Below are 12,130 nucleotides of genomic sequence, written 5' to 3' on the forward strand. Positions count from 1 at the left end.
ATTCCCAGTCTTTAGATTTGTGTGATTCCTCATGTTACTGAAATTTAGCGGATTCTTTCTAGTGCTTATGTCGATGACTTCACACTTTTCTTTACTTCGAGTCGACTACCACTTTTCGCACAATAGAGATATCATGAACCTTGTACATTCTTTCCTGATGGCTTATGACTATTTTAGGGATACTTCACACATCTTCAAACATTTTTGGTTGTCTAACTTTTTTTCTGAACTAACAAATCTTGTGACAGCATCTTGAATTTTCTGAAGTTTTGCTTCAGTTACCAAGCGTCAGTTCAGAAATAGCTCCCTGGCGCATTGTCCTAAAGCCAAAATAATCATCATCTGAAAGGTACTCAATTTTTCCCAGTTTTCCGTAAATTACGAAGTCGTTCAAATTCGTACCATGGTAAATTCAACGGGTGTCACTGAGAAATAAGTAATCGTGGATATTACTGCAAAATCTTCTTTATTCCGTTTAAAATAGAGGAGTTATAAATATATAATGTGAGTAATGGGTTAAATGAATAAATAAATAAATAAGTTAGGTGCGTTTCGCGTGGCGGGAGCCTACCGGCGAGCGTCGGACCCTGTCGGAGCCTGCGCGCCGTAGGCGAGGTAGTGGGCGTCGTGGCTGGGGGCGGCGCGGCGGCGGCGGTGGTAGCCGCCGTGGTCGCCGTGGCCGACGGGCACCACGCTGACGTGGTGGCCGCCCTCGTCGCCGCCGCCCATCTTCTTGACTGCGGCGGCCGCGGCCAGGATGAGCGCCATGCCGGCCAGCGCGATGGCCTTCATGGCGAGCAGCGCCACGCCCGCCATGCCCATGGCGCCCATCATGCTCGCCATCATGCCGCCCATCGCCAGCACCAGGCCCGCGCCGCCCTTGTCCTTCTTGCGGCCCTCGAATGGTGTTCCTGTAACACGTGGGCCATTCGATTCTGAATCAGGAGCGTCATACAGTAAGTAAGAAGGCTCCGACATACACTCTAAGACAAAAAAAGGACAGATGCATCACGGAAGAATTACCCATATGTGGTGGAAATGGATAGATGTGATGTACGTACACAGACAAAAAAATTATCATCGATTAATAAAAAGAGAAACAATTTCACAATTAACACACTGAATAATGCGTTGGTCCACTTCTAGCAGCTATTCAGCTTGGCTTCGATTGGCGGTGTTGTTTGATGTTCTCCTGAGGGATCATGGCAAATTCTGTTCGACTGGCGCAACAGATCGTCAAAGACCTGAGATGGTTGGAGGGCCCCACTCCAAAAGGTCTCAAATGGGGAGAGGTCCAGCGACGTTGCTGGCCAAGGTAGGATTTGGCAAGCTCGAAGACATGCAGTAGAAACTCTCTCCAAGTGCGGGCCGGCATTATCTTGCTGATATGCAAGCCAGGATGGCTCTAGAGGAATAGTAACAAAAAGTCGCATAGAATATCGTCGACGTACCACTGTGCTGTAAGGGCGCCGCCGATGACAACCAAAGGGATTCTGCTACGAAAAGATATGGCGCCCGTGACCATGTTTGGTTGCTGGGGCATATAATAGGAGACAATCAGGTTGGTATTCAACTACTGTCTGGGGCGTCCGTATCTCCGGTGGTCATCGGGGCTCCGTTCAAAACGGGAGCCATCAGTGAAAACTATTCCACTCGATGGGTTACCTACCTGATTGTCGTCCTCCATATTGCCCGACATCCAGGATAGATGGTCTCCAGTGCCACTTCCTTTCATAGCAGCACCACTTTGGTTGTCATACGCAGCGTCCTTACGGTACGGTGCTATGTCGACGATATTTTACGCCCCATTTTGTTGACCTTCATAGAAATCCATCCTGGGCATACATTTGAGCAAGGTAATGCCAGCCCGTACATGGCGAAAGTTTCTACTCCTTATCTTCGTGCTTGCCAAACCTCATCTTGATTAGTAAGATCGCGAGACATCTCCCCAAATGAGACTGTAACATAATAGGCAGGGTCTTCCAACCAGCTGGGGATTTTGACAACCTAACGGGCCAGTTGAAAAGAATCTGGCACGGTACCCCTCAAGAAGATGTGCAACATGTCTACCAATCGATGCCAGGCCGAATAACTGCTCGCATAAGGACCAGAGATTGACCAGTGTGTTACTGACAGAATCCCTTTCTCTCAAATAAATCATCAAATTTTTCTGAAACTGTAATCATTTGTTTGCCTGTACGTATACATCAAATCCTCCGAGTTCCATCCGTTGGGATAATTTCTTTGTTGTGCACTTTTCTTTTCTGTTTCGTCTATTTTGATGATTTGTAGAGATTTTGCGAAAGCTGAAGTTTCGGTTCCACATGAAGTTAAAAATAAAAGATAAATATAAAATAAGTAATGAACAAATACTCTCCGATATAGAATGCTGGTATTATAGCATATCAAAGGAAAATCCACCTGAATGTACCTTAAAGAGCAAGAGCAACATTTACATGCCATGTCACACGATAAAATTGCAGTTTTTCATAATCCACGTTGCCTGTATAGCCTGCAAGGTAAATGCCAGCTGGTAGCGTCTGCCACATTCGTCACACAAGAACACATGAATGAAAAACATATCTCTCAATTAAATTAATAGCCGGCCGGTGTGGCCGAGCGGTTCTAGGCGTTTCAGTCTGGAACCGCGCGACCGCTACGGTCGCAGGTTCGAATCCTGCCTCGGTCATGGGTGTGTGTGATATCCTTAGATTAGTTAGATTTAAGTAGTTCTAAGTTCTAGGGGACTGATGACCTCAGATGTTAAGTCCCATAGTGCTCAGAGCCATTTGAACCATTTGAATTAAATTAATAGTAACTACGTTGTTGTTCAGAATACTGTGAAGGACGCCCACTAATGTTGAGTATGTGGATAAGTTCATTGCAGGGTGAGCTAAATCAAAGACGCCTGTTATGCATCAGACTACGTGGATATCTTGGCAAGGGCAGGTACTAATTGTAAGTGTCCTAATGTCATTCCACTAATGAGTCAAAATGAAAATTCGCACCACGAAACTGTCATAAGAAACTTTGTTCCTCACATATAAGCATGGTAGAAGGCCTTGGTTAATCTACACTGACGGAAAAAAGTTGCAACACTGAAAATTAGTTAATGTAGAGCAATGAAATTTCGCTAATACATTTGTCCAGATAATATATTTAAGTGATTAACACCGCAAGATCACAGGTTGAAGCGAGCGTGCACTGCAGATGTGAAATACTGATACGTTAATAATCGGCCTAGCCTCCTGAGTGTTGAATTCAAGCATGAAAACGTATATGCATTGTGTTGTACAGGTGCGGGGAGTCAGTTTGTGGGACGGTGTTCCATGCCTGTTGCACTTGGCCAGTCAATACAAGGACGGTTAATGCTGGTCTTGGATGACGACGGAGTTGTCGTTCGATGATGTCCCATATGTGCTCGACTGGAAGTGGGTCTGGTGAGAGAGCACTACAAGGCAACATGTCGACACTCTGTAGCGCATGTTGGGTTAAAACAGCAGTATGTGGGCGAGCGTTATACTGCTGGAAAACAACCCCTGGAGTGCTGTTCATGAATTGTTGCACGACAAGTCGAATCACCAGACTGACGTACAAATTAGCCTTCAGTGTGGTTGGGATAACCAAGGGAGTACTCCTGCAATCACTAGAAATCGCACCCCAGACCATAATTCCAGGTGCAGATGAAAAGTGTCTTGCATGCATGCAGGCATGCAGGTAGGCTCTCAACTGACCGCCTATTAACCAACACACGTCCATCACTGGCACCAAGGCAGAACCATCTCTCATAAAACAACAATAGACCTTCACCCTGCCCCCCGAAGTACTCTCGCTTGACACCACTGAAGATGCAAATGGCGGTGATGCGGGGTGAGTGTAATGCAAGCTACAGGGAGCCTGGCCGGAACTGTCCTTGAAGTCACCGATTTGTAACAATGCGTTGTGTCACTGTGGTTTCAACTGATGCTCAAATTGCTGCTGCAGATGCAGTACGATGTGACATAGCCATATGGCGAACGCGATGATCTTACTGTTCGGTAGTGCCACGTGTCCGTCGTGGGCCCGGTCTTTTGGGACCGTACATTCTCGTGACAATCACTGGACAGCCATCATGTACTGTGGATACATTTCTGCCACCTTTTTCTGCAGTATCGCGAAGGAACATCCAGCTTCTTGCAGCCCTATTACACGACCTCGTGCAAACTCTGTGAGGCGTAGATAACGGCGTCTCTGTCGCCTTAAAGGCGTTCTTTGCTAACATCAACTCACAAGTCCAGCCTCGAAAGTAACTAACGCTTATAACCGTTACAGCATGCATTTAAAGCAAACCTTATTTGCAATCCCATAGTGACGCTACTAGCGCCACTCTTGTGCGACTGGTGCTTAACTTGAATATACAACGTTTTTCAGATGGAGGAAAACGCCTACCAACTTGCGTTTCAGTCGCACATCTCCTTCTTGGTGTTGCGATATTTATTTCCGTCAGTGTGTAACGCCGGACATGCATATCCTCCTATTTCCATCTATTGCACTGCAAATTTCTTTTCCTTATTTTGTTACCTGAAGATATAACATTTCTGTGTCTTTGTATACTGTAATTATTTTACTATTTGTATATATTTATGCATTTATGTCGATGTATAATTGGTTTGATTTGTAAATATAATTTGTATTTTTACGCTGGGTCTTGCCTAGGGAAAACTATGCTATCGAACGAATACGTCGATAGGTCGTGTGGAGAACCAGAGTGTTTAGGATCTTTGGTAGTGTTAACTCTGTCGCGTGGAGCGCGGGCAGAGAGGGTCGGGCTGGAGTAGCGAGTGGAGCAGGTGTGTTGTGTGACGCTCCCGCGAGTTGCCGCGCTTTCGGGGTTTGGCAGCATGTAATTGCGCTCGACTTGCGATGATAGTTTCTGACATGGTGTCGCGGACGGGAGGCATTAGCTGGCGCACATCGAGAGCCCGTTTCGTCTGGTGACCGTGTCGAGAAGAGGGCGCGCCAACATCCAGCTTCTGCAACAGCGACGGCCGACAATGAGTGACTGTCGCCACCTTCTCGATCGACGGTTTCAAACCTTCAATCAACCAACAAGGAAGACTGGAAGCACGTAAAGTTTTAGAACTGTATGGCAGGCCGCAGCTTTTCAAACTTTTAAAATTGTTGCATAACAGAATTACAGCAACTTAGCATGAACCTTTGTTGCTCAATGTCCGAATTGCATTGCCAAGCAGGGTCCCTTCCTTTTCCGAAATGAGCCCGTGTGTCGTTGAAATTCAATCGCCAGCATAATTCGATTTCACTGCTTTAATTTAAAAGTTCAGTTAAGGTATTCATAGCTGGCTGCAATATTTAGATTGCACACGAACAAATTAAGAGCGCGAGTTTTGTTACCGTATTTTAGTTACCTGTGACTGCAGCTCAGCTTGGTACGTACTAAATTTTACTATTGTTAATTGTTCAGAATCATTTAATTCAAGTTCAAACTAAATCTCTTATTTCTAAATATATTCAAGTAGCTTTTGAAATGATTGTTGAGGTAGTCGAAGACTAGCCGTATTTTACTGAATTTCGATGTGCTTCAGAAAGAAAGCTCACTATTAACTTCAGTCACTAAATTAACTTTCGATTTTCCAGTTTTATTAATTCTTTTGCTAAATTAAGTCAGAGTGTAGCGAAATTTGTTTCTTCTGACAAACTTTCAGTTTTCACACTACACGTGTCAACCTTCAGTTGCCACGCTTCTAGTGCTAATTATATGTGTAATAACCTTTCTTTTTTCAGTTACTGTAGTAATTGTCCTTAGGACAGGCGACCGTAATTTCCCCCAAATCTCAAATATCTAATTACCGCTAGTTAATTGTTAACGTAACGGCCGCACATTTACTTTCTTTATTAACTTTACCCCTTTTCAAAATTAATTTCCACCAGTTTCATTTGCATTTTTCCTTTCATTTAGATGTAACCCTTTCCTCCCTCTTTACCGACAAATTGACTTCGGTGACGATTGCTTTTCCCAAATTTCCATTAGGTACACGCGGTTTAATTTTTCACTGTCATTAAGGTCGATAAGTGAGGGGGAGGTTACAAGTGTATACTGGAATGACAACCAATCAATGAATCTTCGAAATGATATCAAGCAGAATTCAAATATTACACATTTATTGTACAAAGGTCTACACACATGGTAAAAGCTAAACGTGGTGAACGAATTCGTTCAAAAACAACACAAAAAACAGTAAGTATTAATCTGTCTCTGCTACAGGTAATGCGTAAATGGCGAGTCCGCAAGATACTGGTAAACACAGTGTAAAAGAGGCGTTACTTCCAGAGATCGCTACTGAATAGGTTTTAAATGATGTGCCAGAAATAACTGCGTTACCCTCGATATTAAGGAGAAGTTAGACACGCACCAGAATTATTACATGTACCAGGAGAGTTAACGAGGAAGTAAGTGGTAACTAAGGATTCACTGTAACAAATGTTGCGTCCCGAAAAGCGAAAGAGTTGAAACGAAGACTTAAAAATAACGACAATGGTCGTGAAACCACTCCAAACTGGCCTCAAAGTTCCAAAGCATGTGATGGAGATACCGGTTAGATCCTAATACTGCAGCGAGAATACTCATTAGTCTGGCTACCGCCTCGAATCTTGAACGCAGAGCAATTGCTCTCCATCGATCTCAGATCAGTCTTTACTCTGCCGCTCTCCGGAACAGAATGTTCCCTGAGTCGCTCACTGAACCTGAAGTTCTGTGTACTCATCCGTTTCTCTAACTCTGGTGTCTCAACAAAAATTGTTCCAACAAAACTCTCGTCAGCCTACAAAGGCTAGTGGTTTTTCCTTTCTTTTTTTTTTTTTACTTATCGATAGGGATAAAATTTTCGACACAAGTCGCCTCCTTTTCCTCATATCGACGCCACTTATTTGCGCCCAATGAGAACCCTAGTCTTGTCGTTATCCTGTGAGACATGAGCAAACGCTCGTTTCTCCCCCAACTGTTCTGAATATTTTCCGAAAACGTTTCAACGCTTCCCATACTTTTGGTAAACACTTTGGGCCCCTGTACATCTGCTGCGGGCATCACTTCCTACCTAATCAGCAGACTGTCAACTTTCTACTGGCTCCAGTATGTCGTCTGGAGGTGGACACAGTCGCCATTCCGGTCGGGAGGGCGGAGCCATAGTGCCTGCAATAGACGTGCCTCTACCGTTAAACAGTGAAACATCCTTCCTGGTGGATTCTTCCGATTACAGGCCATAAAGAACCACAGCCAAGCGAGTAAAGTGACTGGTGTGGGCAGCGCCTCCTCTGAATGCCGGAAAGTGCACGCGACTTGCGTGTGAAGCTCAGCCGTTCTAACATTACCTAGTATGAACGAAAAACTGTTACTTCAATAAGATCTGACTTGTTTGTTCATTGATCCGTTAAGAGGATTATCATATTGTCTACCCAGATTCTATTAAAATTAGCTAAATAAGGATGTTAAAACGAGCTAGCCGGCCGGGGTAGCCGAGCGGTTCTAGGCGCTACAGTCTGGAACCGCACGACCGCTACGGTCGCAGGTTCGAATCCTGTCTCGGGCGTGGATGTGTGTGATGTCCTTAGGTTAGTTAGGTTTAAGTAGTTCTAAGTTCTAGAGGACTGATGACCTGAGAAGTTAAGTCCCATAGTGCTCAGAGCCATTTAGAGCCAAAACGGGCTAATTACGCCTGTGATTGCAATTGTTTCTACTCTGTTCACACTGAAATTATAGGAGTAAACCAATTTTACTGACTTCTAATCATAGCACGGTAGAATGCTAGTTGTGAGACACACTCAAACACCTTCCCATATTTCTTTTATTAATCTTCCTCTTTGTGATTTGTTGTCACATTGGATTTTCATGTTACTTGGATTAGGAAGGAAGTTAAGAATGCGGATATAGTTTGTCATTTATCAAACATACGTCTTTCTGAAAGGCCGGTTCTTTTTGCAAATATTTAGAAAATGACAAGCGCCCAAAAACAATTTAGAAAATCACGAAGATGTGGGAGCGATCTGACAGAATTCTCTCAAATTTTCTTCGCAATACTTGATTAAAATCTGTGGTTTATCAGGAGTAAAATCATTAGAAAAATGTGTCCAAATGTTTAATTTGAATGATGGTCTGTGGCAACACGTACGCTGTGCCTGAAACCGCGAAGGGGTCATCTTTCGCGGTCCTCTGCCCACAGCAGAGGTTAGTAGACGAATGTTTGGCTCACAGAACAACAGCAAAACAGCGACCATAATGGGGAGTATGGCATGGCGACGACAGGCCTGCGGCAACGCCCTGCATATGGTCGCCGTCTGCCATTGAAATTATTTGATCTTTTTCCTTTTTTACCGCTAGTAAATCACAAATTTTAACCTGTTACTTCCAATAACGTGATTCTCAGTATAAACATTAAAATCACTATCAATTTAATTTAGAAAAGTTTTCTCATTCAATGAGTAAATCCTGCTGGTAGTTGCCTTGCACAATGTCGATTCTACCAGGCGACTACTTTATCCTCTGACGTACCACTTAAATTTTGCTGATAGGTTCGATAGGTTACTCTTGTAACCACTTGAGACATTTGATGTGTTATAATAAAAATGTTGTATATTCCAATGCATTTGTCTACAGATAAGATAAATGAAGAAGCCACATCGTTCCATATCGAGTGGAAATTGCCTTACTTTTTCGTATTGTTTGAGGGCTATGCAGACTGCTTAATATGCCATCACACTACTATGATTTGGAAAATTCCTTACTGGCACGTTATTACAACACCAGCCGCAAAGACGACGTGATACACTTGTTTACTGACGAACGAGATCGAATGCTGGCTGAACTGAAAACGATCATTAGGAAAAGAATGAGTTAAATGTGAGGAGACAGGTGACAAAATGTTTCATGTTTGACATCACCAACTGTTTGAATTCATTTTCTTAATGCAAGGGGAGGAACATTTCGTGATATATATGGCAGATGATATTGATGTTGTCACATAAAATGTAATCAAAAAATGTTTCAAATGGCTCTAAGCACTATGGGACTTAACATCTGAGGCCATCAGTCCCGTAGACTTAGAACTACTTAAACCTAACTAACCTAAGGACATCATAAACATCCATGCCCGAGGCAGGATTCGAACCTGTGACTGAACCAGCAGCGCTGTTCCGGACTGAAGCGCCTAGAACCACTCGGCCAGAGCGGCCGGCTAAAATGTAATCCTATGGAAAGTCAACATCAGATTCAAGATACGGAATATTTTCCGTAACCTTAGATAGCCATTTGTGGACCAGACATGATTGACTAAGTTTCAGTTATTGAAATGTTTCTTAATGAGTTCTCAAAGAGATTCCAAGACACAACACGGTGGAAGACGGATTGAGATTTATTTGGCACGACTTTGGATGCAATTGAACTCCATTACTTCCACCTTCAGCTGACACACGTATAGGTAGCACCTAGTTCAGCTGCGTCCAGTTTAGAGATTTGCAAGGCTTTTATAAAATGTTACTCCAAGACCAATAGCATATACTGTATAGACAATCTGCTAAAGAGATTTAAGTGTCTGGTTCAGCATATGTGTGCTATGTGTGCAACGTCTTTTTTCCGCTATAAAAGTCTCTCCAGATTTTAATCTGCAGTGTCTGTTTGTATCAAGAACCATAGTTACAGGTGAATTACCTATTCTAAAACCGAAATATGTGTAAATTTATAAACGTCACAGCATAATGTTAAATGCCTTGCTGCAAAGGTTCTGCTAACCGTATTAGAACTATCTAATCTATTTATTTACCGATGTTATTGGAGTTAATGCTTTGGTGGAAAACTAAAAGCCTGAAAATAAACACAAGCCATAAAACCCTGCTTATAAAAGTATGCTATGATATTCTTCCCTCATAAGTAGTTGTACTGCGTTCCAAATACGTCTTAGTTTGCCACATGTGCAACATTAGGCGTATAGCCGTCTCACTCGCACACCTGCTCTGGCTAGCGCAATGATCAGGGAAGCCGGAGCGCTGGGAGACTCGAATCCTGACGAGGGATGCCTTTTAACGTCCTGGTTGCTTGTCAGGCCTACTGCAAGAAGTTTCGCTTGTGATCTGTCAGAGTACAAGCAAATGCTCGCTATCCTCATTGATCGTGAGGAAGAATTACAATACTTGTTACTCGAAATTCACAGTCTAATGGACACATACTGCAGACTGTGCGTAATGCAAATAAAGACGAAAGTAATGAGGGGTGGCAGAAATGAAATTAGTGATGAACTTAATATCAAAATTGCAGACTGCGAAGTAGACGAAGTGCACGAATTCTATTACCTTGGAAGCAAAGCAACACGCGACTGCCGAAGCAAGGGGAAAATAAAAAGCATTCTACACAGTGCAAAGTGGGCATTCCCGGCCACATGAAATTTACTAACATCAAACATGGGCCTGATATGAGGAAGAAATTCCTGAAAATGTATATTTGTATTAGAGCATTGTATGTAAATGAATCATGCACTGCAGGTAAACAGGTAAAGAAGAGAACTGAAGTATTTGAGATACGGTGCTACAAAATGAATCTGAAAGTTAGGCACATTGGTAAATGACAAATGAGCCTCTGTAGAATCGGCTACGAGAACGTGAGGGAAACACAGACAAGAAATATTAAGACTTCAAGCCATAACTTCGAATATACTTGAATGAGCTATAGAGAGTAAGAACTTGAGGTTAAGACGAAGATTTATACATATATACATACGATGGATGATGTTGGGAGGAAGTTGTTGAGTGAAGCAGTTGGCACATGAGAGAAATTCGTATCAAGCCGTATCAAACCAATCGGAAGACTAATACACCCAAAAGAACGTCACGAAAGGGTGACTCGTGACGTGTGTTGAGTACTGCTGACTTTAGCGCCGAGTGGCGTCTGTGGATGTTAGTTCCCGGACGAAAGATTCCTATCCTCAGTTGCATCCTCTACCAAAGTGATAACTGAAGAAAGCTTCAAAAGCCAAGGTTGATAGAAACGTATTTTATTGTTGACCGGTTTGAACAGAGCTATGCTGTCGTCATTGGATCCTCTGTCGAAACTGTTCATCCAATAAAAAGCTTTGTTAGTGATCTCCGATTGTGAAATTTTTTTCAGCTATCGTGTATTACAAATCGCTTCCGGACTGACAATGTCAGGAATATATAGCGCTGCCATTAAATGTGTTTATTATTTGTTAGATCCATATGGTACTTCCAGATAAAACTGTGGGAAGATCTCGACCTTGCACGTAAGGAGTGAGCTCTTTCAACATTTTAAATATTTAAATATTTTAGGATTGACGAATACTTTCTCTACGTTAGGTTCTTTACACGTAGAAATTGAACAGCTTTCAATTATTTGCTGGATATGTTCCAATCTCCGGCTTCCTCTAGTACCATGGAACTAATCCATTGATTTCCTAAGAGATGTGCTACCATTCTGTCTCTTTTACTTGTCAGTGTTTCCCATATATTCCTTTCCTCGCCGATCCTCGGAGAACCTCCTCAATCCTTACCTTATCAGTCCACTTAATTCTGAAAATTCTTCTGTACCATCGCGTGTCAAATGCTTCGATTCTCGTCTGTTCCGATTTTTCCACAGACCATGTTCCAGTACGATACAATTCTATGCTCCAAACGTACATTCTCAGTAATTTCTTCCTCAAATCAAGGACAATGTTCGATACTAGTAGACCTATCTTGGCCAGGATTGCCATTTCTGAAAGTGCTACAATGTTTTTTATGTCTTCCTTGTTCTGTCCATCATGGGTTATTTTGCTGTCTAGGTAGCAGAATTCCTTTACTTCATTTACTTCGCCCCCCATGAACCATGGACCTTGCCGTTGGTGGGCAGGCTTTCGTGCCTCAACGATACAGATAGCCGTACCGTAGGTGAAACCGTAATGGAGGGGTATCTGTTGAGAGACCTGACAAACGTGTGGTTCCTGAAGAGGGGCAGCAACCTTTTCAGTAGTTACAGGGGCAACAGTCTGGATGATTGACTGATCTAGCCCTGTAACACTACCCAAAACGGCCTTGCTGCTGTGGTACTGCGAACGGCTGAAAGCAAGGGGAAACTACAGCCGTAGTTTTTCCCGAG

At 43.0% G+C, this 12,130-nt stretch overlaps 1 protein-coding gene across 1 annotated transcript in view; it reads right to left on the minus strand.

Moving 5' to 3' along the window:
- Positions 1-447: 447 nt before the first annotated feature.
- LOC126474105 (uncharacterized) overlaps positions 448-12,130 on the minus strand; it is a 40,908-nt gene continuing 29,225 nt past the window's right edge. Inside the window, exon 2 of the mRNA XM_050101527.1 lies at positions 448-911. Coding sequence (XP_049957484.1) covers positions 568-911 — 344 coding nt within the window. The 3' untranslated portion in view covers positions 448-567. The remainder of the gene's footprint in view (positions 912-12,130) is intronic.

Source organism: Schistocerca serialis, chromosome 4, assembly GCF_023864345.2.
Source record: "Schistocerca serialis cubense isolate TAMUIC-IGC-003099 chromosome 4, iqSchSeri2.2, whole genome shotgun sequence".
In the NCBI taxonomy this organism is placed as follows: Eukaryota; Metazoa; Arthropoda; class Insecta; order Orthoptera; family Acrididae; genus Schistocerca; species Schistocerca serialis.